Below are 26,127 nucleotides of genomic sequence, written 5' to 3' on the forward strand. Positions count from 1 at the left end.
GTTTGGTCCCCACTTCCTACCGGCATCCTGCTATCCGGGAGGAAGTGGGAACCAAACCTCATTTTTGCGCATGCCGGAGGTCACTGGAGCGGAAGTCAAAGTGACTCCCGGCGCCTGCGCACCGGAGCAGACAAGTAAAATAGCGCAGGGAGAAAAAAAGCGCCTTCAGCTATAGGCGCATTGCCAATGTGCTGGATGTTCAGCTCTAGACTACACGTCACAGGGCCCTGTGACGTGCAGGGGAGTGCAGGGGAGGGGGGAATATTTAAATTAAGCATATAGACGGGCATTTCTTGGTGTCCCCCGAAAACCAAGCCTAGAAAAACAAATTGAATAAAAAGAGATTTCTCTGCAATGAGACCTGTAATATGGGCCATACAGGTAAGTATAGATTTACATTTCTATAACCTGTATGCCCATATAAGAGGTCTGATAACTCCAAAGAGGTGACAGAGGGTGCTGATCATCCGATGAATGAGCAAAACACTCGTTCAGCAGGGTAAATTATCATTTGTGCAGCCCAAACATCATGGTGCATCATCCTATAAAAATATGACTCGCACTGCCGAGAGCTAGGAAAGCAAATGCTCAGTGAGCAATTTATTATAGATCGCTCAGTGTGCATTGTTTATTGCGGTCTGCCTATGTAATTGCGATTTGCCTAAGTATTAAACAACCGCCGATCAGTAAAGGTTTACTGATCAGCAGTCGCATATTGCTGCCAATCGGTCTATTTAAACAGACTCTTTCAGACTTAATCTGCTATCTTTTCTCTTTCCCTATCATTTAACACACACTCTAATCTTCTTCACTTCTGTGCTGTCACAGACACTAACTATACAAACTCTTCAGTGTTTTATGGATTTCTCCTTCCTATGTCAATGGTTAAGCCATGAACTGTGATGTTCTCTCATCCTGATTCACCACAAAATGGCTGCTGCATTTTCTGCTTCTCGTTTAATACAGGTTATCATAGTCTCTCCTGATTGGCTGTGCTATACCATATGATTTGATAGCTGCATGGCAGTATAAGGAAACCTGCATGGCTGTGCCTGAGGTCATGTGAATCTTCTTGAGCTAATGCAATCTTCTGCATGGTCTAAAATGTTGGCGTTTATTTTAGACAATTTTTGCAAAGCAACTCACATATCGTTTAAATTCACAAGGCTCAGTGAAATAAAAAACAAATGGACACAAATTAGATTTGCATTTGTGTTGAATTTTCCTAGCCTTCACTCAGTATCCAAAACAAAGGAAGAATAGTAATACAGGCACAGTACATGTTATGTGACGGGATATAAATTTCAGCATGAAAAGTAAACTAAAATGTGAAGATACCGGGAAGATGAGTTCAATACAGTAATGGGTTTAGAAAAGAGGCTTGAAAAGAAAAACTTTGACAATAGTTACACTATTTATTAAAGTATGTATGTATCACATTAACAAAAATGAATTAGTTTATAGGTATTTTTCACAAAATTGATGATGTGAGATAATATGTAATTTACAGTTGCAATCAAAATTATTCAACCCCCACTGAAATGTAGATTTATTAGCAAAATTTGCAAACTTTCTGCTGTTTGCAATAAACTAAGCAAGAACAATTTATATACCTCAATACAACTAAGATAACAAGATTTCCTAATACCTGATTGAATCCATCTTGCCATCTTGCCTGCTACACACTGCAGTTTTCCAGTGCTGGAGGAAGCAAAACTGCCCCAGAGCATCACTTATACACCACCATGTTTCACTGTAGGCAGGGTGTTCTTTTCAGCACATAGTACATTCTTCCTCCTTCAGCTAAACTGCTGATCCATAGACTTGAAAAGTTCCACTTTTGTTTTGTTTTTTGTTGTGCTATGGAATAGATTCTTGAAACTTCTTTTTTTCATGCTTTTGGGTCAGTAAAGGCATACGTCTTGGAGTACAGGCATGGAGACCTTCAGTGTTTAGTATGCACCTTATTGTGCAAGCTTAAATCTCAGTAACTGCTGCCACCAAATCTCATTTCAAGTCTTATGAAGTCACTTCAGTTTTTTTGACCACCTGCATTCTCAGTAATCTGGTGGCAGCCATCTGACAGCTATCTTTTTCTTCCACGTCCAGGTCACGTAGTCAGTATCCTTTTAACCTTGTGAACTATGCTTCCAACTGTATCTCGAGGAACATTCAATGCCTTTGCTATCTTTTTGTATCCTTTTCCTTGTCTGTGCAAAACAATGATTTCGTCTCTTAACTTTTTGCCCCATTCTCTTTGCAACACAAGGATACTAGTGAACTGAACAATATTAGTGAACTGAAGGCTATTGCCCATCCCATGAGAAATAAACTAAAATTCATGGATCACTGACAGAAGCTACTTTCTGACAATGCATCACATTTGTTGCAGGTCACAATAGCAAAATTTTGCTCTACTAAGTACTAGAGACTCTTGTTGTGAAAGTGTTGAATAATTCTAACAGTGCAGTAGTAATTAAAAGTGACATTTTGTTCTGAAGTTGGGGAATCAATCCACTTCTTATGTTAGATGTGTTGAGCGATATAAATTGTTTTTGTTTGATTAGTTTATTGCAAACATCAGAACATTTGCAAATTTTGCTAATAAACTGAATTTACAATAAAGGGTGAATCATCTTGGTTGCAACTGTAAGTGCCTATGAAATACACAACACCTTACATTTAAAACCTTATTCTGATGGATTATCAAAGCCGGCATTGAGGAAGATTACAGTTGATCATAATAACAGAGGAGAAATTTGGTTTAAAAAAAGTACATGTTAGTGGTTTGGAGTTAAGCCATACAGTTATTATTAATTCCTTCTACATTCTGAATTTCTATGTTCTGGTCTTTCACACTTGGAATCTTTGTACCGTGCAAAGCTTTATACAGTATTTGATACTTTCACTTTATGGCATGTAATAACAAATTCAATGTATTACTGCATAAGCTCAACATAATTAGCAGGGAAGAGCCCACGTTGTCCTCTGCAGGATCCACTCCACCAGCCCTCATCAATCATCTCAATATTTGTGATAAGGTCCTGAGGTTGAAATGAGATCTCATCGTCTCCACCTGTGAAGCACAAACCAATACATATTCATTCTGCAATCGCTTGAAATATATTCGTAGAAATGTCTTAAATTCCACGAGTCTAATTTGTTTTTGCAAAATGGTGTGCCTATCTACAGTATATATTCTGTACAACCTCCAGAGGCATAATAGGGCATCCCCAAACTTTTATGGGTCCTTTCTTACCTCCACATGCCTACAGCTTTATACAGAGGCATACATGCTTAATCAGATAGCCTATTTTGGAGATATTTTTTTATAAAAGCATTGCTTCTTATCTATAGCGCCAGAAGGCATATCATTAACGGGATACAGTGTTACTGAAAATAGCGACGTTTTTAATCCAGCAATCCCAATGATTAAAAAAAAAAACATCTTTGTTCCAAAAATATTAAAAACATGGTGAAAAATTACCTCCTTATGTGATTTTATTACCCTCTTCCCCTTCATATTTTTTCTGTGCAGTTTTTCACCATGTTTTTAATATTTTTGGAATAAAGATGTTATTTTAAATCCTCGATTGCTGGATAAAAATGTTGATATTTTCAGTATTACTGCCACGCAGGAACCAGTTGAGATTCATCATCCGTGTACCCCTTTCTATCTAAAACTTTGGATCCGAAAGCCGGACAAACCTTGGGTGAGCTGATAATTTTACTTTATATTTTGTATTTTACCACACAGAATATCTACAGCCCTATAGTACAGAACTGCAGTGGACACCATCTGCCCCCATACAGTCTTATGCACACAACCCAGTTTGGATTCTTTATACATTTATTTTACAGAACTGCCATACATTTATTAGATCTGTTGATTTCTAAGGGAAAATGAGTATATTTCGCTTTTACATTATATATCATATTATACAGAAGTAAACCTGTCACGCTAAAAGGAGTCACATTTAGTATGTCTGTGAATGAATATTGAATGGTAAACATCTAGATCTGTTTTATTTGCAGTCACATACTACCAATTGTAAGGAAACAGATTAAATAGGGCATGAACTAAACTGTAAAATTAATTCAGGATAATTCATAGTACTTTATAGTTAGTTGCACTGTTTACTATTCAATAATATGAGTGACATTACTTGATTCAACAAATTATCCCTGGTGACCTTGTCTGCATAGTAAAACATAATCCTGAGATCTCACTAAACCTACTGTGACCATCTGGCAGATATGCTGCTTATTTAAACAGATATATTTGTGAAAGTCACCATTGACATATACACTAGTGATATAAAACCTGGCAATTCAGGTCACTGAACAGACATGCGGAATAATGCATTATGTAAAAATACTAAATGCACTTTAAAATAGTTGTTACTTCTGCATTGTACTGTAATGGTGTGAGCCACGGTAAGTGTCTAGAAAACGACTGCTCTTTACAGAAGAACCCATCTTACTAAGTAGGAAGATTATCCAAATGAATGACTAATGAGTTTGATTAAAACGGGCACATGTACAGTGAAATCACATAAGGCTCAGCTGACAGTCTAATGTGTGTGGAAGCACCAGTTCTGTTCTCCCCTACAAATAATGATCAGAGAAATAAGTTTAGACAATAGTGTTGCGCGAACGTGCTCGGATAAGGGGTTATCCGAGCTCGCTCGGGTGCTAACCGAGTATCTTCGGTGTGCTCGCAAAGTAGGATCGCGTCGCTGTGGCTGCATGTCTAGCGGCTGTTAGACAGCCACAACACATGCAGGGATTGCCTGTTTGTCAGGCAATCCCTGTATGTGTCATGGCTGCCAAACAGCCGCGGCGACGCGAACATATTTTCCGAGCACGCCGAAGATACTCGGTTAGCACTTGAGCGTGCTCGGATAACACCTTATCCATGCACGTTTGCACATCACAATTAGAATTTAACACCTTACCCTTTGTTTTTCAGGAGATTAACCACTGCCATAGAAGTCTAGCAGCAGCTTTCTCCACTCTGTCTTTGAAAACACATGAACGTTCGGCTGAACTGAAAGTGCATGTGCATATGGGGGTGGAAGAGATAGCTGATGACTGAATGAGTCCTTGTCCGTCAGCTATCGCACGTGTACAGCCAGTGGTAAGTCCTCTGTAAACAATAGACTATCGTTGGCTGAACTAACTGATATTGACGGATTTGGCCAATAGTCTAATGTGTATGGGGCCCCGACATCATCTGATTGTTTGGTCCTATAAAAGATAAGTCTCTGCCAGAGTAGTCTCTCATAGAGAACATTGGTGTGCTCGGCAGAGTAAACACTCCTGTGTATGGGAAAATCGGCGAGATAGATGCTGGCCGAATGATCGGCCGAACCATCATTCAGCCAATAGCTACCTAAAGTGTATGAGGGGCTTTAGACTTTACTTCACACAGCTATTGTACACACATGTATTTATGTTGCTGCTACCATACTGTATTCCTCCAACCAATGCTTAACACCAGTCACTACCCACTCAACTATACCAGTAATTACAATGTACAATCACAAGCAGTGAACTTATTTAGCTTGCTCAAATTACTGAAATGTGTAAAAAATAATTAGTATTAGACTAGAGACACTGCATTTATGGCCACTGCCTGGCAAATAAGCTCAGGAGGTATATACCCACCAGTGCCCACTTTTAGGTTTTCACCTACCATAAGAACCAATTGTAAAAAAAAAAATATATACCACACAATGTATGTATTTTTGTGGTGACCTCAGTTTGCTGCACTTTCTTATACAAAAAAGCAAATAGCATGCAGAAGCATAGTAGCCAGATGGAGGACAAAATAAACACACTTAGTCTGTGTCCAGTAGTTGGGGGTCTACGCTAATGTTACAGTATATGTTGAGAAAAGCTCCTGATGCATACTTTAGGTTAAGTGCACATGCGCAATGTGAACTTAGTCTAAATATAATGTTACCATTGATGATGAAAACAGCTTTGGCCAATAATTGGAGATATTTAGCACCTGGACAGCATAAACCAGAACTGGTCACTAAGGCAAATCTAAGGTTGAAAAGTCTGCTTATGGTATTTGTCTCTACCACAGTGTATTTGGACTCCACATAAGGACCAAATAAATGAATAATGAACGGCAGAGCAAGACATCGATTTAAATATAAAGCAGAATGAGCTACACTGTACAGATTTGTCTAAAATCATCAGTGACCTCTCATGATTATCTCTTTAACAATATCGTATCCATGGCACTTGTGATATTTGTCAGAAAATGCAAAGGCAGCTTACCTCCTTCATAATCATACAACGCCACTGCAGTGATTCCTGAGGCTCCTAGTTGACCACATGGTTTAGAAGGTTCTGAAAACAGATACATCTAAATTAGCACTTACATTTCGCATGATTTCAAGTCCCTGGGCCCCAATGCAAAATCTATAAGACCCCCCACCTACCAAGCGCCATATGCAATACTGGTATCTTCTTATGTGGCAGAGGGGCTTTTGTAACTCCTCAGGTGATTTTTAATCCCTATACCGATGCCTAAAAATCTATGGCAATGCCCAAATCCCTCAATGTGAAATTTACAAAATTCCAGGTTGCACATACACTGATGAGCAAAAAGGGTAACAATGTTTTGAACTTTTGACTTTCAGGCTCCATATCTCACCATCCACTACTGCGTCGTATGTGAGATTACCATCTTTTTATAGACAATTATCATGGCTATCTCATACATAAATTTGACTTGCAACTATTTAGCATATGATTAATTATGCAGATTCTTGTCATGTCACTACATTGTTACTGTTTTGCTCCTGGTGAATTGAAGGAACTGTCAAGTTCGGTAGAGAACACCTGATGATATGGGGTTGTTTCAAAGCCAAAGGCGTGGTCTCAATGCTGAGCTATATGTGAGTATCCTACAAGACGAGTTACTTTGTACGCTCGAATACTATGGGTATGAAAAGGACGACATAGTGTTCCAGCAGGACAACGACTAGAAGCTTACGCTGAGATTGCCGAAGAAATGGTGCAATGACAATGAAGTAGAAGTGCTGGATTGGCCCCCACAGTCCCCAGACCTCAACCCAATCGAACACTTGTGGGTAGAGTTGAAGAAAAAGCTGTACACATACCCAAGTGAATCGACCAGTACGCACCAACCTCGGGAATGTGTAGAAGAGACCTAGGATCAGATTTCGGTCAAGACATGCTTGAATCTGATTGAGACCATGCCCAGAAGGATTCAGGCAGTGTTAAAAGCCAAAGGTGGATTTATAAAATACTAAGAAAATAATAAAAAAATGAATTTAGATTTTTAGGAGCAAAACAGTGACATGACAATCCGCATAACTATTCATTTGCAAAATAGTTGCAAGTCAAATTTATGTATGAGATAGCCAAGATGATTGTTTATAAAATGATGGTAGTCTCATGTTTGAAGTAGTAGTGGATGGTGAGATATAGAGCCTAAAAGTCAAACATTCAACGTTGTTACCCTTTTGCTCGTCAGTGTAAGCCCACCAGAATTGTTCATGTTGACCTCAGCTATTTTTATTCTCACCACTCTTACCCTCCTTTGGTAATTCTTCATATAAAGAATCAGTTTGAGCATTTGGGGGATCCATGACTTCATAATCTTCAGTTTCTTCCTCTTCTAGTCTTTGTGGAGGATCTGGAATATCCTCATATTCTTCATCTGAAGCATGGTGTCGCACAGAAATATCTTCATAGGTCTCATCCTGATTTGATATTTCATCTGGAGTGGGTACAGTAGTCTTCATCATAGCAGGGAAACGGGGTGGAAGAACTGGGGGAGGCTCATATTCAGAATCCAGAACTGGAGGAGCGTCATATTCAGAATCCAAATCTGGAGGGGCCTCATATTCAGCATATTCAGAATCAAGAACTGGAGGGGCCTCATATTCAGAATCCAAATCTGGAGGGGCCTCATATTCAGAATCCAAATCTGGAGGGGCCTCATATTCAGAATCCAAATCTGGAGGGGCTTCATATTCAGCATATTCAGAATCTACTGATATCTAAATAAGATAAGGTTGTAATAAATTAATGAAAATGGCTCATAGGGTCCACTTTTTAATCTTTAAGTCTACAAGCAAATATTTACTTTTTTTTCTGGAGTTTGTGGAGTCACAGAAATGCGAGGAACTGGGACGGGGACAGAGACTGGCTGCTTCTGAGACTGGTTAATGTCTGAGCTTTGTCGACTCTGCAAAAAGAGAGAGGGCGATTATATTAATTTACACACATACTGTACCCAGCCTCAACATATAGAGGAAGTTAAATGTTCAGATCAAGCAAAGATCATGTCCCCCTGCTTCCTTAGTGACATTAGGGAGATTTATCAAGCTGTCTTATAGAAAGAATGTCCTTTGTTGCCCATAGAAACCAGAATTCAGACAGCCATATTTTCTCTAATGCGAGAGAATGAGAATGATTATGCTAATGATACTCGGCTCAAACTCTGTCAGAGATTGATCAGAGTGTCGTCTTAGTGTGGTCCGATTCTCTCCCATGACAGAATCGTATCACAGGTATGGAGAAGACGGAGAACTTAATTTCTCCATCTTCTCCATTGTCTCTCTCCGCATAAATCGCACTGCACTCGGATGATAGATTGTATGGATGTGCTTGATCTGATTATCGGATGCACTTGCAGCATGCTCTGATTGTTTTCTCACGCCAATTTTTTTTTATAATTAATTATCTCGTGTATCTGCCACTCTATGTGTGAGATTCTGCAAATTCACAATTCTTATATCATATCCAGAGGATTTTCTTTGCCAATGTTCTGAGATGAACCCACCTCAAGTTTTTACACAATGGAGCTTTATTACTTTTTGAAAAATGATCTGGTAATAAATGGAAACCATTTCCCAATATAGGTTTGCATGCTAATTATACACATGGTTGCAAAAGTTGTAAAGTTTTCCTTCAGATACCATAAAAGAGGCATGCAATAACTAGGGGAAGCTGGTGGTGCGTGTGCCCTGGGGAACTAGGTAGGACAACAAAATGCCAACCTGCCTTTGGTCAGGGTATTCAGAGGCAGGGATAAAGCAGCAATTATAATAATTGAATGTTATATGACTTAATGAGGGCTTGGTTTACAATTAAAATTTTAGAGGGATCTTTCTAAGGGTTTGTGCACATGGCGCCTTTTAGATGCCTTCATACTTGCATTGTTTTTAAATTAGAAGACACTGCAAGAAAATGTCAGCGTTGTTTTCCCTTAAGTTACATAACGGATTGCTTTTGCACAATGTTTTTTTATTTATTCCATATTTTACATAGTGACGGCTTCGAAGCTGAAGCCACCAGAAAAATGGACTGGTCACTTCTTTTAGCTACTTCATTACTTTCAAAGTCATTTATACTTTGCCGTGCCTATGTTCATTCTTTCTGAGGTTTTTTAGTGCTTTTAGAGGCAGGTTCCAGGCGAAATCTGCCTGAAAAAGACGTTGTGTGCACATACCCTAATGCTCCTTCATTCCCGCACTGCCAGTCTCCTCAGCTATAAACAAAATTTGTTCAGAAAGATCATGTGTTGTCTATAATGATATTACATTTTCAGAAAAATTATGTAGTATAATACATTGTTACTAGGTGCAACATGTCAATGTGACTTTCTAAGCAATGAGCAATAAGAAACTAAAAGAGCTAAAGAAACAGTGGAGGAGTAGAGCACATTGGCAGCTAAGGTTTGGTAAAGACTAGAATGGTTTCCATAGACAGTGTCTGCACTCACCTTCATTTCAACCTAAGGCTACGTTCACACAACTGTATGTTCGGTCTGTGGAAATAACTGACAGCACTAGGACCTATGTTATTCAACTGTGCTGTTCAGATGACCTTGTTTTTCCTACGGATCAAATGTTGGCATGAAAAAAATTGTATCATGCACTAGTCTCTTCCGTATTTTGGATGAGACTTGCCTATTCAAGTTTATGGGTGCGTAATAAAAATGGAATCCCATACGGATCAACCGTATAGGATCCAATTCTTTATGGTTACATTGCCATTATTAACATAGGAAACTTTTTAGGTTTTCTAATTTTATTCACTGCTGATGTATATAAACTGATGCCTTACGGATGACAATAGAGGTAAAAAAAAAAATCATACGAGATTTCTGGATGAAAATCAGACAATTTTTTTAATATGCTGGTGTGAACTTAACCTTACAGTATATGTGCGCCCTGAAGTCATCGAGCATGAACAGAACTGCATACAGCAAAGGAGCACATGGATTTGATGTCACAAGGACAAACATATTCTGTGGCCCTTTTGTTCTGCACACAGATTACTAGGGTGATGAATAATAAATGGCACAACAGTAGTATGTGGTTTGTTTGTTCATTTAAAATGTACTTTTTGCTTTACCAGTCATTTTTTCTGTATGGGTTAAGAATCTATGCACAATAACTATATGAGGGAACCATGTTTGGAAAGTAGCAAGGAGAATTTCATTTTTTTCTCTCACCTCCTTCTTTGTTTGTGCCTCTCGTTCCATCTGATCTTTCTTCTGTCTCCTGGCTCTTTCTTCATCTGCTTTCTGACGATTTTCCTCCTCTGCTACCTTAGCCATATTCTCAAAACGAGATCTCAGGTTCTGAGCTCCACTTGTCACTGAAAGTATTTTATTCAAAGCAAGAGTTCAGAATTAAAAAGTAAAATCTAAAGAATCTAAAGGAATCTTTCACACATCAAATTTTTTGTTACATGTGCTATCCATTATTTTTGTGGATAAGATAAAATGGATAGCACACGGATGCTCTTTTTGTTACTGGGTAGCAGAAGTTAAGAATTTTTTTTTTCATAGGAAAAAAATGAATGCAACAATGATTGTAAAAATTAACTTAGGAACCAAAAATTGATCCAGCTTGCTGAAAAAAACACAGACCATTTTTCATGTTTGAGAAAAAAAATTATATGTGAATCGTCCTAAGCAATGGAAATGAGAAGAGATCACATTGGATCTCAGATAGCCAGAATTGGAATTTACTCTTTACAATGCCACGTTTCTATGTATTTTGACTGAAGAGTGTAGCTGCAGTGTATACTAAGAATGTTTTAGTAGAGTAGCTTGGCCCTACACAGAGATAAACAACCAACATAAGAAAGTGTACAGAATTAAGATAATCACAATATGAATAAAAATACAGTACAGACCAAAAGTTTGGACACACCTTCTCATTTAACGATTTTTCTGTATTTTCATGACTATGAAAATTGTACATTCACACTGAAGGCATCAAAACTATGAATTAACACATGTGGAATTATATACTTAACAAAAAAGTGTGAAACAACTGAAAATATATCTTATATTCTAGGTTCTTCAAAGTAGCCACCTTTTGCTTTGATGACTGCTTTGCACACTCTTGGCATTCTCTTGATGAGCTTCAAGAGGTAGTCACCGGAAATGGTTTTCACTTCACAGGTGTGCCCTGTCAGGTTTAATAAGTGGGATTTCTTGCCTTATAAATGGGGTTGGGACCATCAGTTGTGTTGTGCAGAAGTCTGGTGGATACACAGCTGATAGTCCTACTGAATAGACTGTTAGAATTTGTATTATGGCAAGAAAAAAGCAGCTAAGTAAAGAAAAACGAGTGGCCATCATTACTTTAAGAAATGAAGGTCAGTCAGTCCGAAACATTGGGAAAACTTTGAAAGTGTCCCCAAGTGCAGTTGCAAAAACCATCAAGTGCTACAAAGAAACTGGCTCACATGAGGACCACCCCAGGAAAGGAAGACCAAGAGTCACCTCTGCTTCTGAGGATAAGTTTATCCGAGTCACCAGCCTCAGAAATCGCAGGTTAACAGCAGCTCAGATTAGAGACCAGGTCAATGCCACACAGAGTTCTAGCAGCAGACTCATCTCTTCAACAACTGTTAAGAGGAGACTTTGTGCAGCAGGCCTTCATGGTAAAATAGCTGCTAGGAAACCACTGCTAAGGACAGGCAACAAGCAGAAGAGACTTGTTTGGGCTAAGGAACACAAGGAATGGACATTAGACCAGTGGAAATCTGTGCTTTGGTCTGATGAATCCAAATTTGAGATCTTTGGTTCCAAGCATCGTGTCTTTGTGCGACACAGAAAAGGTGAACGGATGGACTCTACATGCCTGGTTCCCACCGTGAAGCATGGAGGAGGAGGTGTGATGGTGTGGGGGTGCTTTGCTGGTGACACTGTTTGGGATTTATTCAAAATTGAAGGCATACTGAACCAGCATGGCTACCACAGCATCTTGCAGCGGCATGCTATTCCATCCGGTTTGCGTTTAGTTGGACCATCATTTATTTTTCAACAGGACAATGACCCCAAACACACCTCCAGGCTGTGTAAGGGCTATTTGACCAAGAAGGAGAGTGATGGGGTGCTACGCCAGATGACCTGGCCTCCACAGTCACCAGACCTGAACCCAATCGAGATGGTTTGGGGTGAGCTGGACCGCAGAGTGAAGGCAAAAGGGCCAACAAGTGCTAAGCATCTCTGGGAACTCCTTCAAGATTGTTGGAAGACCATTTCCGGTGACTATCTCTTGAAGCTCATCAAGAGAATGCCAAGAGTGTGCAAAGCAGTCAAAAGGTGGCTACTTTGAAGAACCTAGAATATAAGACATATTTTCAGTTGTTTCACACTTTTTTGTTAAGTATACAATTCCACATGTGTTAATTCATAGTTTTAATGCTTTCAGTGTGAATGTACAATTTTCAAAGTCATGAAAATACAGAAAAATCTTTAAATGAGAAGGTGTGTCCAAACTTTTGGTCTGTACTGTATATATTCATTTTATTGAATACAAGTTAAAAACATATAAAAGCAAACATAAAAGACAAAAAATGGCATACACAGAAATAATAATAAAAGACTCAATAGAAAACACTCTAAAAATGGCAACCAATGTGTTTGCGAGAATTAAAAACCAGTACTCATTAATAAATAATGAAATGTAGAAGGATTACTAATGATGGTTTGTCATACTAAATGATAAAAATCTGTACAGTAATGATAAATCATGCAAGAAGTCAATGGGAAAATACATTGATGCAGCTTTCCAGGTAAACACTTAATTAAAGTCTATTGGGGGCTCCATAACTCATTAATTGCAATGAAGAATGACTATGATTGTGCTGACAATTCCTCACCTAAGATGGTCAATGTGACTCGCAGAGGTCCCAATGAGTGGACCCTCACTTATTCCTATTTATATACTAAGCCTTGGGCACATGTGACATGCAGAAGTAGTGCTGTTGCTTCAAAAGCATCCAGCAACTATAAGAGTTAGCACCTCTAGTTGCTGGATGCTTCAGAAGCACAACTAGAAGGGTTAATACAGTCACAGGAGACAGGGAGTGTTTAGCAGAGCCCCAGGGGGATTGTGGGGAACTTGTTTATTAGTCTGGCTGGAGCCGAAGAGAAAGGTGGTGTAGGATCTGTATCTCACAGAAGGTAAGTGAACAGAATTCAGGTCAGGAGGGAAGCTAAACACAGGTCAGATAGACTCCCTGAACTAACAGTGCAAAGTATTATTGGGCAGAAAGATAATGACTGGAAGGAATCATGTCACAGGGATCATCTCCCTCATCAAACCCCCCTCCCCTCCATCTCCATGCAGGATAAAGAATGCTATGCACTATTGTGTCCTTGCGAAGGAAAAACCTGTGGTTGTGTATGCATAGAAGTGTGCTGTAAAGAGTAGAGATGAGCGTTGTTCTACTCGAACTGTTCGCCAATCTCAAATTCGAGCTGTTTTGGGCGGTGTTCGAGCCGGTCGGCGAACACGAACAATTTGAGAAAAATTCGGCTGTTCGAGGTTATGTTCGATAACTGTTCGTGCACCAAAATCATAACTGGATTTTTTCTCAGTAATGATGAAAATTAATGTTAATACGCAGTTTGAGTGTACAGCGGGGCGGGGGGAGGGGCAGGGGATGGATCTCTGCAGGAACAATGAAGATCTCCATTTTTTTTTCTCTTTCCCGCATTTGCAGTGGGGAGGTGCAATCTGTCAGCCTATCAGCAGCGCACACACGGAGCGAAGTGCTTTTTTTCACACAAGCAAGGGCATGTGTGATTGGCAGTGTATGTCACATGTCCTTGCCCTATAAGACCAAGCCATTTTCCCCGTCGCCACCATTTTCTCACTGCTGCAGCTGCGTGTTAGACGGCACCGCTGTTGCTGTGTGTGCTATACCTTGTTAATTTCAAGCCAATTTTAGCACAAATATACAGATAGCTTGGGAGTAGGGAATAGTTGTGATTGCAGTCCTTTAAAGGACTAGGTTACAGCATTTCCTACGACTTTTATCAGGGAGGTCTGTGCTCTTAAATAGATAGGTTGTGGGAGTAAAGACTAATTGTAATTGGAGTCCTTTTCAGGACTAGGTTACATGAGTTCCTATCAGTTTTTGCCAGGCAGGTCTGTGCCAGTGCTGTGCAAGTTTTTTTCACAGCATTTGGCTGAATCTAGCAAAGCTAAACCTTTTTGGCCTATTGCAGAGTGTGTTAGTCAGTGGAGTAGCCTATCTGTGTTGCAAGATATAACACCTGTGTATAGAATACCAATTTTTTTACTGCACCTAGTGAAGTAAAATCTTTTGGGCATAGCATCATTCTATTAGTCCATCTATACTGACCTCCATCAGGTTGCAAACTGAATATAATTTTTTTCTGCATCTAGCTCTGAAAAAATATTTGGGCTTCTAGCGGTGTGTGGGACTTGGTCTATTAGTCCATCTATACTGACCTCCATCAGGTTGCAAATTAAAAATAATTTTTTTCTGCATCTACCTCTGAAAAAATATTTGGGCTTCTAGCAGTGTGTGGGACTTGGTCTATTAGTCCATCTATACTGACCTACATCAGGTTGCAAATTAAAAATAATTTTTTTCTGCATCTAGCTCTGAAAAAATATTTGGGCTTCTAGCGGTGTGTGGGACTTGGTCTATTAGTCCATCTATACTGACCTCCATCAGGTTGCAAATTAAAAATAATTTTTTTCTGCATCTAGCTCTGAAAAAATATTTGGGCTTCTAGCGGTGTGTGGGACTTGGTCTATTAGTCCATCTATACTGACCTCCATCAGGTTGCAAATTAAAAATAATTTTTTTCTGCATCTAGCTCTGAAAAAATATTTGGGCTTCTAGCAGTGTGTGGGACTTGGTCTATTAGTCCATCTATACTGACCTACATCAGGTTGCAAATTAAAAATAATTTTTTTCTGCATCTAGCTCTGAAAAAATATTTGGGCTTCTAGCAGTGTGTGGGACTTGGTCTATTAGTCCATCTATACTGACCTCCATCAGGTTGCAAATTAAAAATAATTTTTTTCTGCATCTAGCTCTGAAAAAATATTTGGGCTTCTAGCGGTGTGTGGGACTTGGTCTATTAGTCCATCTATACTGACCTCCATCAGGTTGCAAATTAAAAATAATTTTTTTCTGCATCTAGCTCTGAAAAAATATTTGGGCTTCTAGCAGTGTGTGGGACTTGGTCTATTAGTCCATCTATACTGACCTCCATCAGGTTGCAAATTAAAAATAATTTTTTTCTGCATCTAGCTCTGAAAAAATATTTGGGCTTCTAGCGGTGTGTGGGACTTGGTCTATTAGTCCATCTATACTGACCTACATCAGGTTGCAAATTAAAAATAATTTTTTTCTGCATCTAGCTCTGAAAAAATATTTGGGCTTCTAGCGGTGTGTGGGACTTGGTCTATTAGTCCATCTATACTGACCTCCATCAGGTTGCAAATTAAAAATAATTTTTTTCTGCATCTAGCTCTGAAAAAATATTTGGGCTTCTAGCAGTGTGTGGGACTTGGTCTATTAGTCCATCTATACTGACCTACATCAGGTTGCAAATTAAAAATAATTTTTTTCTGCATCTAGCTCTGAAAAAATATTTGGGCTTCTAGCGGTGTGTGGGACTTGGTCTATTAGTCCATCTATACTGACCTCCATCAGGTTGCAAATTAAAAATAATTTTTTTCTGCATCTAGCTCTGAAAAAATATTTGGGCTTCTAGCAGTGTGTGGGACTTGGTCTATTAGTCCATCTATACTGACCTACATCAGGTTGCAAATTAAAAATAATTTTTTTCTGCATCTAGCTCTGAAAAAATATTTGGGCTTCTAGCAGCGTGTGGGACTTGGTCTATTAGTCCATCTATACTGACCTCCATCAGGTTGCAAATTAAAAATAATTTTTTTCTGCATCTAGCTCTGAAAAAATATTTGGGCTTCTAGCAGCGTGTGGGACTTGTTCTATTAGTCCATCTATACTGACCTCCATCAGGTTGCAAATTAAAAATAATTTTTTTCTGCATCTAGCTCTGAAAAAATATTTGGGCTTCTAGCAGTGTGTGGGACTTGGTCTATTAGTCCATCTATACTGACCTCCATCAGGTTGCAAATTAAAAATAATTTTTTTCTGCATCTAGCTCTGAAAAAATATTTGGGCTTCTAGCAGTGTGTGGGACTTGGTCTATTAGTCCATCTATACTGACTTCCATCAGGTTGCAAATTAAAAATATTTTTTTTCTGCATCTAGCTCTGAAAACATATTTGGGCTTCTAGCAGTGTGTGGGACTTGGTCTATTAGTCCATCTATACTGACCTCCATCAGGTTGCAAATTAAAAATAATTTTTTTCTGCATCTAGCTCTGAAAAAATATTTGGGCTTCTAACAGTGTGTGGGACTTGGTCTATTAGTCCATCTATACTGACCTCCATCAGGTTGCAAATTAAAAATAATTTTTTTCTGCATCTAGCTCTGAAAAAATATTTGGGCTTCTAGCAGTGTGTGGGACTTGGTCTATTAGTCCATCTATACTGACCTCCATCAGGTTGCAAATTAAAAATAATTTTTTTCTGCATCTAGCTCTGAAAAAATATTTGGGCTTCTAGCAGTGTGTGGGACTTGGTCTATTAGTCCATCTATACTGACCTCCATCAGGTTGCAAATTGAATAAAAAAAATTTCTGCATCTAGCTCTGAAAAAATATTTGGGCTTCTAGCGGTGTGTGGGACTTGGTCTATTAGTCCATCTATACTGACCTCCATCAGGTTGCAAATTAAAAATAATTTTTTTCTGCATCTAACCCAGCCAATAGTTTTGGCCTAATACCACAGTTTGGCCACTCAGCTCTGCTCGGTTACCATCCATTGTTTTTTTGTGCAAACAACTCCAGAGTTGTGAATTAGTTAACCACCAAAATGAGTGGAAAAAGGCCTGCTGCTGGTGGAAAGGGGAATAGGCGTGTTGGGAAGGGGAAAAAAGGTTGTGTCCGTGGGGTAGGTGCAGAAGAAAGACCATCTTCCAGCCAAACTAAAATGTCTACTTCTTTTAGCGGACAATGTGATAAGATCCCTTTCTTACGGCCACGCCAATCGCTACAAATTCCAGATGAGGCACAAAAACAGCAGGTGCTTCAACGGATATCAAGTGCTCCTTTAAGTGGGCTCTCCTCCACATCAACTTCAACATCACAAATACTCCAGTCCTCAAAGGTGTCACCCAAATCGCACTTGCTTCCTCACAGCTCCCAAATCTCCAGCTGCCCGTCTGAGTGTGAGGTAGAACAGATGGTTGAGTCTGCAGAGCTGTTTACTCATACTATAGCCTGGGAATCAGAGGTCGACTCCAGCGCTTCTGTGAATCCAGACGAGGAAATGATCTGCACTGATGCCCAGAATCTTTATGAGTCGGATCCAGGACCAGACGCAGAAGGTTCTGACCATAATGTAGACCCTCATTCCCAAACTGTAACTCCTGTTGGTGGAGACAATGAGGAAGACGATGATAAGACTCAAATACCTGATTGGAGCGACAACTTTAGTTTTTTGTCAGGGCAGGAACAGGTTGGCTCTGAGGACGACGGGTGTGATAACGCACAGGGTGATGATGATGAGGTCGGAGATCCCACTTACTGTCAACCCACAGTCAGCCAAGAGATGAGGTCAGCAGAGGAGGTGGAGGAAGATGCTAGTGACGACGAGGTCAGGTTGCGCCTTCCTGGACAGAGACGTAGTACTGGAAGCACGTCAACAACTGCATCCTCAAACACAACTCTGCCTCTCACCACAAGTCGTGGTGGCTCTTCAGGTCGCATGGGTGCTAAGCCTTGCATAGCCTGGGCATTTTTTCAGATCGATAAAGATGACCCAACTCGTGTTATCTGTAACATTTGTCAGCAAAAGCTAAGTAGAGGCCAAAAAATACATAGTTTGAGTACTTCATGCATGAACCGGCACATGGACATGAAGCATAAGTTGCAGTGGGAAGCTCAGTGTGCTACAATGCGGCCTAGCCGGCCGGGCCAATCACCGTCTGCCATATCTTGTGCATCCGCGGCCTCTTCATCCTCTGTGACTGGGGGGACAGCAGTCACACCTGTTTTGGGGCGCAGACCTGCCACCTCTTTACCCGCAACAGCCAGCGTGATTGGCAGGTCATCATTTTGTTTGGAGGTGGTAACACCAGCTGGTGTTGAGCGCTGTCCGACATCGATAGCACCACCTTTGGATCAAGGCAACCTAACATGTCCGCCTGCATCTTCCTCACAGACCGGCAGTTTGCCGGGGACACCCTTATCAACCCCGTCTAAGCACAATAGCCAACCCTCGGTCCCTCAGATGTGGACAAGTAAAAGACCATTTCCTCCTAGCCATGAGAAAGCTAAGAGGTTGAATTTCACCATCTGCAAGCTCTTGGCTACAGAAATGCTGCCTTTCCGCCTGGTGGACACAGAGGATTTTCGAGACCTTATGTCCGTCGCAGTGCCCCAGTACCAGATGCCCAGTCGGCACTACTTCTCAAAGAAAGGTGTGCCTGCGCTCCACCAGCATGTCACACACAACATCACCGCTTCTTTGAGAAACTCTGTGTGTGACAGGGTGCATTTCACCACAGACACTTGGACGAGTAGGCATGGACAGGGGCGTTACATGTCGCTGACTGGGCACTGGGTAACTATGGTGACAGCAGGACAAGGGGCTGCTGTCCAAGTCTTGCCGTCCCCACGAGTTGTGCGTCAATCCTCTTTATGTCAAAGTTCCTCCACTGCTTCTGCCTCCTCAACCTCCTCTCGGTCTTCCACCTGCACCCAAAGCCTGTCTGGTCATGCCACAAGCTTTCTAACTGCGCAGAAGGGATCCTGCACACCTCCTTACTATGCTGGCAGTAGGGCTCAACGTCATCAGGCGGTTTTTACATTGAAATGTCTGGGAAATGTGAGTCACACAGCTGAGGAGTTGTGGTCAGCTCTGGAGAACCAATTTCATGAATGGTTGTCTCCACTGGACCTGAAACCAGGGAAGGCCGTGTGCGACAATGCTGCAAACCTGGGTGCGGCCCTTCGCCGGGGCAATGTCACACACGTGCCTTGTATGGCTCACGTGTTGAACCTGGTTGTCCAGCAATTTTTAGCCCACTATCCCAGACTAGATGGCCTTCTGCAGAGGGCACGGTCGCTGTGTGCTCACTTCCGCCGTTCGCATCCCGCAGCTCAGCGACTTACATCTCTACAGAAGTCGTTGGGCCTGCCACTTCACCGGCTAAAATGCGATGTGCCTACCCGGTGGAATTCAACTCTGCACATGTTGCAGCGACTGTGGCAGCACCGACAAGCCCTGGTGCAATACGTTCTGACATATAGCCTGGGCCAACGAGATTCAGAGGTGGGGCAAATCACGCTGGAGGAGTGGTCTCAGATCAGGGACCTATGCACCCTTCTGCACAGTTTTGAAATGGCGACGAAGATGTTTAGTGCTGACGATGCCATTATCAGCATGACTATTCCGGTGATTTACATGCTGGAGCACATGTTAAACAGAATTCGGAGTCAGGTGGTGGCACAAGAGGAGGTGGAGGAAGTAGAGGAGGAGGAGTTGTATGCGGAAGGGCTAACATCTGCAAGGTCCAGACGGTCGGCAGCACCAAGGCGGCAGGCATGTGAGGGTGGGGGAGATGGTTTTACCAGGGCGCATGGTAGCAGCCAAACTAGTGAGGAAGGTGCAGGAGCCCAGGAAGAAGTGGAGGACGAACTGATGGAAGACTCATCAGATGAGGGAGACCTTGATCACATTTCTGTTGTGCGAGGTTGGGGGGAGAGGACAGAGGAAGGAAGCATGATTGTTACCTCGCCACCAACACAACAGGGACTTGGTGCTCCTGGATGCGCAACACACATGAGTGCCTTCTTGCTGCACTACCTGCAACATGACCCTCGAATTGTGAGAATTAGAAATAATCCTGACTACTGGGTTGCCACACTGTTAGATCCCCGGTACAAAAGTAAATTTGCAGAAATTATTCCTGCCATAGAAAGGGATGCACGCATGCAGGAGTATCAGCAGAGACTGTTGCAGAATCTTACATGTGCTTTTCCACAAAATACCAGTGGTGCACGTAGTGAATCTCACAGTTCCAACTTGCCAACCGTGGGACCGTCAAGTGTTCAGCACTCAAACCGTAACAGAACCACAGTATCTGCTGGTAACATCAATTTTGCGGAATCATTTCACCACTTTTTTAGCCCATCCTTTGCAAGGCCACAGGAGACAAGAAGTCTGACACATAGTCAACGCCTAGAGACGATGGTACAGGAGTATCTCCAAGTAAACATTGAAGCCACGACTGTGTCACTAGACCCTTGCTCTTTTTGGGCTTCCAATCTGGATAAATGGCCGGAGCTAGCCACTTACGCCTTGGAGATCTTGTCATGCCCCGCAGCCAGCGTTCTGTCTGAACGTGTGTTCAGCGCTGCTGGTGGTGTGCTGACAGATAAGCGCACGCGGCTCTCCACTGATAATGTAGACAGACTCACGTTCATAAAGATGAACAAATCATGGATCCGAAACGACTTTTCTACCCCTGTGTCATCCTGGGGAGAGTAAAAGCTTGATGATTGGTTAAAATCACCCTACCAACCGTTTTAAGCTTTCAAATTACTAATCATGTTTATCTGTATCTTGACTGGAAAATAATTTGGGCTTTGTAGCAGTGTGCAGCACTGATCCTATTAGGCCATCTATACTAAAGCTTCACCAGATTTAAAATTAAAAATAATTTTTAGCTGCATCTAGCCCGGAAAATAATTTTGGGGCTCCGAGATGCGCAAGGCACATAAGTGCCTTCTTGCTGCACTACCTGCAGCATGACCCTCATATTGTCAGAATTCAAAGTAATCATGACTACTGGGTTGCCACACTCTTAGATCCCCCAAACTTTTCGATCAACCTTTTCATTTTAATAAAGACCAAAAAAATGGTCATTTTTGAAATTATAAGCATTAGCAGGTTGTTAGAAACTGAAATCAAACAGTTTTCAACTCAAAACTTTATTCTAGGTGATGTTACATTTTCACATAGGACCCCTTGTTCGAAAGGAGCTTCTGAACTCTCTCGTCCATTGAATTTGTCAGGTTTTGGATGGTTTCTGCTTCAATTGTTTTGCACGAAGACAGAATACCCTCCCAGAGCTGTTGCTTAGATGTGAACTGCCTCCCGCCATCATAGACACTCCTTTTAATGATGCTCCAAAGGTTCTGAATGGGGTAGAGGTCAGGGGAGCATGGGGGTCACACCATAAGTTTGTCCCCTTTTATGCCCATATCAGCCAGAGATGCAGATGTTTTATGTGCAGCATGAGATGGTGCATTATCATGCAGAAAAATGATCTTGCTGTGAAATACACGGTTCTTCTTCTTGAACCATGGCAGGAAGTGCTGTTTGAGAAAATCCACATACATTATGGAGTTCATCTTTAGCGCCTTCAGGGATCCTAAAGGGGCCGACAATCTCTCTCCCCATGATTCCAGCCCAAAACATTACTCCACCTCCTCCTTGTTGGCGCTGTAGCCGTGTTTGCGTGGGGTGTCCATCAACCAGCCATCCTCCACTCCATCCATCTGGACCATCGAGCGCTGCACGGCACTCATCCGTGAACAAAACAGTTTTGAAATCAGTCTTCATGTAATGTTTGGCCCACTGGAGCCGTTTCTGCTTGTGTGAAGTGGATAGAGGAGGTCGACAGGATGGCGCATGCACAGCTGCAAACCTCTGAAGGACCCTGCATCTTGTTGTTCGGGGGACGTTGGAGGCACAAGCAGCTTCAAAAACTTGTCTGCTGCTATGACAAGGCTTTTTTGCCGCTGCTCTTTCAACCTGACGTAATTGCCTGTAGGAAAGAGTCCTCAATTTGCCCTTATCAGCACGCACACGTGTGTACTGTGAATCAGCTACATACTTCTTGATTGCCAGGACACTTCATCCTGATCATCGCACAATGTTGATTGTAGTCATGCCTTGACCTAAACACTCCACAATTTGTTGCTTCTCAGCAGCCGACACATCCTTTTTCTTTCCCATTTTGGCAGAAAATGTAGGCTGCTTAATAATGTGAGAGAGCCTTCTTAAGTAGTCTTGCCTTTCATTGGACACACCTGCCAAACTAATTAGCACAGGTGTCTGCAATTGCTTACAGTGATATAAAGAGCCCTGACACACATCACCATCAATGAGTTTAACTGACAAACAAACAAATTCTTCCCTTATCACTCCTAAACACTTTTTGTATAATAATTTGGAACGCAGTGTACATGTGCTTTTCCACAAAACACCAGTGGTTCACGTAGTGAATCTTACAGTTCTAACTTGCCAACCGTGGTCTGTATGGAGTTGTTCAATAAAGGGCCCAAAATTAAGATAACATAGATGGGAGAGGTCTCTATGAATAGGAATTCCTAAGTATTTGATACCCTGTGAGGGCCAGGCAAAGGGAAAGTTGGACTGGATGGAATCCTATATGGATTTGGGGAAGGAGACATCGAGGGCCTCAGACTTCGCTGCATTGATTTTAAAATTTTACCATGTAACAAAGTGATCTATTTCAGCCATAACAGCATGGATGGATATATGTGATTGAGTGATATATACTAGGACATCATCAGCAAATAGAGAGCACTTGTACTCGGTGCGTCCCACCTCAATCCACCTAATATTGGGGTTATGGCGAATTGATGAGAGCAGGTGCTCCGTCACTAGGATGTATAAGAGAGGGGACAGAGGACATCACTGCCTTGTCCCATTGGTGATTGTGAAAGGTGATGAAAATGTTCTGACGCACCCCCTGGGCCTTGGGACACCCGGAGCCGGACCCTTTTTGGTGGATGCTGGTGGTTGTAGTCTTCGTGGCGGCGACCCAGTTCCGTGGCTCAGGGCGGTCAAACCAGTGGCGGAACTATTTATGTGGTTTTCATGTTTAAATGTCCGACTACGCCACCCGTGGATTGCGGTCAGAGTGAACCGCCGCTACAGGGCAGACCACTGAGGCTGGTGTTGTGGGTGCAGCAGAGCGTAGCATAACTCCCCACGGGAGGAGTATAGCCTCAGGGCAGTGTATGCGGAGGATGGGGGTGATGGTGCAGGGCAGCAGCAGTAATGACACGGAGTCAGTGATGCAGTTCAGGGCCTTTACTCACAGTTCTTATTATCCAGACCACGTCTGCAGGTAACGGCTGCCCACGTCGTACTGTGCTCACCAGGTGAGGGGCTCAGACAACTCCCAGATAACTTTGGAGCACTTCACAGGACCCCCTTTGTGTGTCCTTTGTCTGGCCTTTCTTACCAACACTTCTGTCCGGCTGCCTCGGGCCTCCTCTTGGTAAACTTGGCGCCAGTTTCCCTGACCCTATGTGGTGCCTTCCTAGCGGGTGGAGCGAGGGGCTGCGCCACATAAAATGTCAGAGCCTCCGGTTTCTAGCTGAGGGTCGTTTCCTGCCTCCACTAGTTCGGGGACCGGTCTCCCCCTTTGGCCTGACCCCTCCACGCAGGTGGATTCGGGCGTGCGGTGGCGACTCGCCCGTCCGCACCCCTGGGATCCCTTCATTCCTCGTTCCTGGAGCCTTCTCCGCTCCTCTTCCTTCCTTCTCCCTCTTCCAGGCCTGGGCCTCTGTTACTAGGCCCGCCTCCGGAGCAGAGCTCATGCAGAGCCCCTGCTCCCTGCCACTTCTGCTCAGACTTCTCTGCACTGAACTAAGATGGTGCCCACCTTTTATACTCCCTTCTCAATGCACCCAGGAACTGCTTCCTCCCTGCTCCTGCACTACAGGGTTCCCCTTCCTCAGTGTTCCCTCCCCCCACTCCAGCCAGGGACAGGGACTGTCGTGCCCATCTCAGGGGCATATTGGTCGCCCTGCCCCACGGCAATGTGGTGTAATGCATGCAGGTGTCGGGTCCTGATCCACACTCCATCCTTACCTGAGAGTGAGATATCACACCTCTGGGTGAGGTGCAATACGTCTTTAGCAACCGAGCCCTCAGGGTGCTACAGTTCCATTTATCTTCAGCCTAGGTGACGTATTGCGATACAGGGCCGTGATTTTGGCTATAAAAGGGTCCCCTAGACCCCTACCCCAAGCTTTTTAAGAGAATCATATATGGCGTGCCAGGAGACTCTATGGAATGCTTTCTCAGCATCCAACGAGAGTATCTAATTACAAATTTTTAACTGCATCTAGCCCAGGAAATACTTTGTGCCTAGTAGCAGTGTCTGCTAGTAAGCGGATTATCCCGGCTGTTAAGCAAGCTGCACCACCTGTAGTTTAGACACTTAATTTTTTCAAAGGAAATGCTTCGGGACCATGGGATACTTAGTGAAGAGCATCAGGAGGCACCCCAAGGCATAGGGGCTGGGACTGGCAGTAGGATGCCTTGCGGTGGACAGCCGAGCTCGATCCTTATAAAAGCTTTTTAACTGCAGCAGCTTTAGTGGACGCTACTGGAGCTGGAATTACCGCGGCTGCTGGCATGAGACTTGCCCTCCAATAGATCCTTGTAAATGGATTTAAAGTGTATTCATTCAAATTAGAGAGACAATTTAAATTAAAAAGCTTAGAGCTGCCTCCACCACAGGGGGGCTCGCTCGACCCACCAGCGGACAGGCACCAGTATTGGGAGAGGGGGGCTGGCCGTCAGGGTTCACCGCGGCTCTGGCACAAACCCGGCGACACGGAGGTGGCACGGGCAGGAGCGGACTGGCCGTGTCGGCTTCTCACTTTTTGGATTTTAGAAGGGCATGACATGCCTATATCTGTGTCTCCCCCTCCTTTTACTCCTCCACCTCTTTTATTTTCGCATGACTATATGTACTTGTCACTTTTCCATGTGTTAGTTATGTCTTCTGAGCAGTTTGTCAGCTTTTGGATACCTTTGAAGGTGTTTTCTATGTGTTTCTATGTGTTTTTGTTTGCCTGCCATTGGTTTTAACGGTGTTCGAAGGTGTTCGACGAACAGTTCGACGAACAGTTCGGCGAACACACGGGTGTTCGACGAACCGAACCGAACTCGAACACTACGGGGGTGGCTCAACACTAGTAAAGAGATCTAATCTGTGCTTAATTATGCTACTGAAGAGACTGACGTTACTGTGTCTGCTTTAATAGACTGTACTGTGGTGAAGCCTGTTGCTTCAAAGTCGTACTTGATTAAACTCCACTGTTCAACTGTTTATGAAGACTCTTGTCAGATGTGTCTGGTCAGCAATTGAATCTATCGTGTGCCTGAGAGAAGCTGCAGCCTATGGTCACTCTGAGTAACGGTTCCCCCAGGATTCCAAAGAGTTCATGAAACCTGTCTCACCCTATCTGAACCTAGCGCCATGCGTGTAACATTGGTGACCCGTATGGGGAGTCCTGAGCGGGAATTAGCATGCAGAGGGAGAAGAGGAAAAGTGTCTGGAAACACACAGCAGCACAGCACCTCAATTCAACTACACCAGTTATAGGGGACCAGCCCTAAAGAAAACTGACTAGCAACAATAGATGTGGAAATACAAATGGACAGAATTAGTGAGCTGCTTCTTCAGTTAACCTGTGAAGAATTGAGAACAGTAGCAGAACATATAAAGATGTCAGAAGAACAGGTTTCTAAAGCACACAATTGCAGGCAACTGTTAGCTGCCATTAATGCAAAAATGGATGAGCTAGGGGAGAAAGAAGCTGACGACGTCATGGGGACAATCCTTCAGGAGCTAACACAGTTTCTAACAAAGTTGAAGTTGGAGGATGGAGGGGCAGCACCAATTACCAAAAGC

At 42.5% G+C, this 26,127-nt stretch overlaps 1 protein-coding gene across 3 annotated transcripts in view; it reads right to left on the reverse strand.

Annotated features, from left to right (window-relative positions):
- Positions 1-1,198: 1,198 nt before the first annotated feature.
- Positions 1,199-26,127, reverse strand: part of LOC141166185 (src substrate cortactin-like) — a 133,789-nt gene continuing 108,860 nt past the window's right edge. For all 3 annotated transcript variants that reach the window (XM_073652634.1, XM_073652636.1, XM_073652635.1), the window contains 5 exons: positions 10,511-10,656; positions 8,135-8,236; positions 7,580-8,048; positions 6,295-6,366; positions 1,199-3,076 (listed from right to left, as the gene is read on the reverse strand). In XM_073652634.1, coding sequence (XP_073508735.1) covers positions 2,940-3,076; positions 6,295-6,366; positions 7,580-8,048; positions 8,135-8,236; positions 10,511-10,656 — 926 coding nt within the window. In that variant the 3' untranslated portion in view covers positions 1,199-2,939. The remainder of the gene's footprint in view (positions 3,077-6,294; positions 6,367-7,579; positions 8,049-8,134; positions 8,237-10,510; positions 10,657-26,127) is intronic.

Source organism: Phyllobates terribilis, unplaced genomic scaffold (assembly GCF_046119375.1).
Source record: "Phyllobates terribilis strain yellow unplaced genomic scaffold, ASM4611937v1 Scaffold_11__3_contigs__length_659146591, whole genome shotgun sequence".
Taxonomy (NCBI): domain Eukaryota; kingdom Metazoa; phylum Chordata; class Amphibia; order Anura; family Dendrobatidae; genus Phyllobates; species Phyllobates terribilis.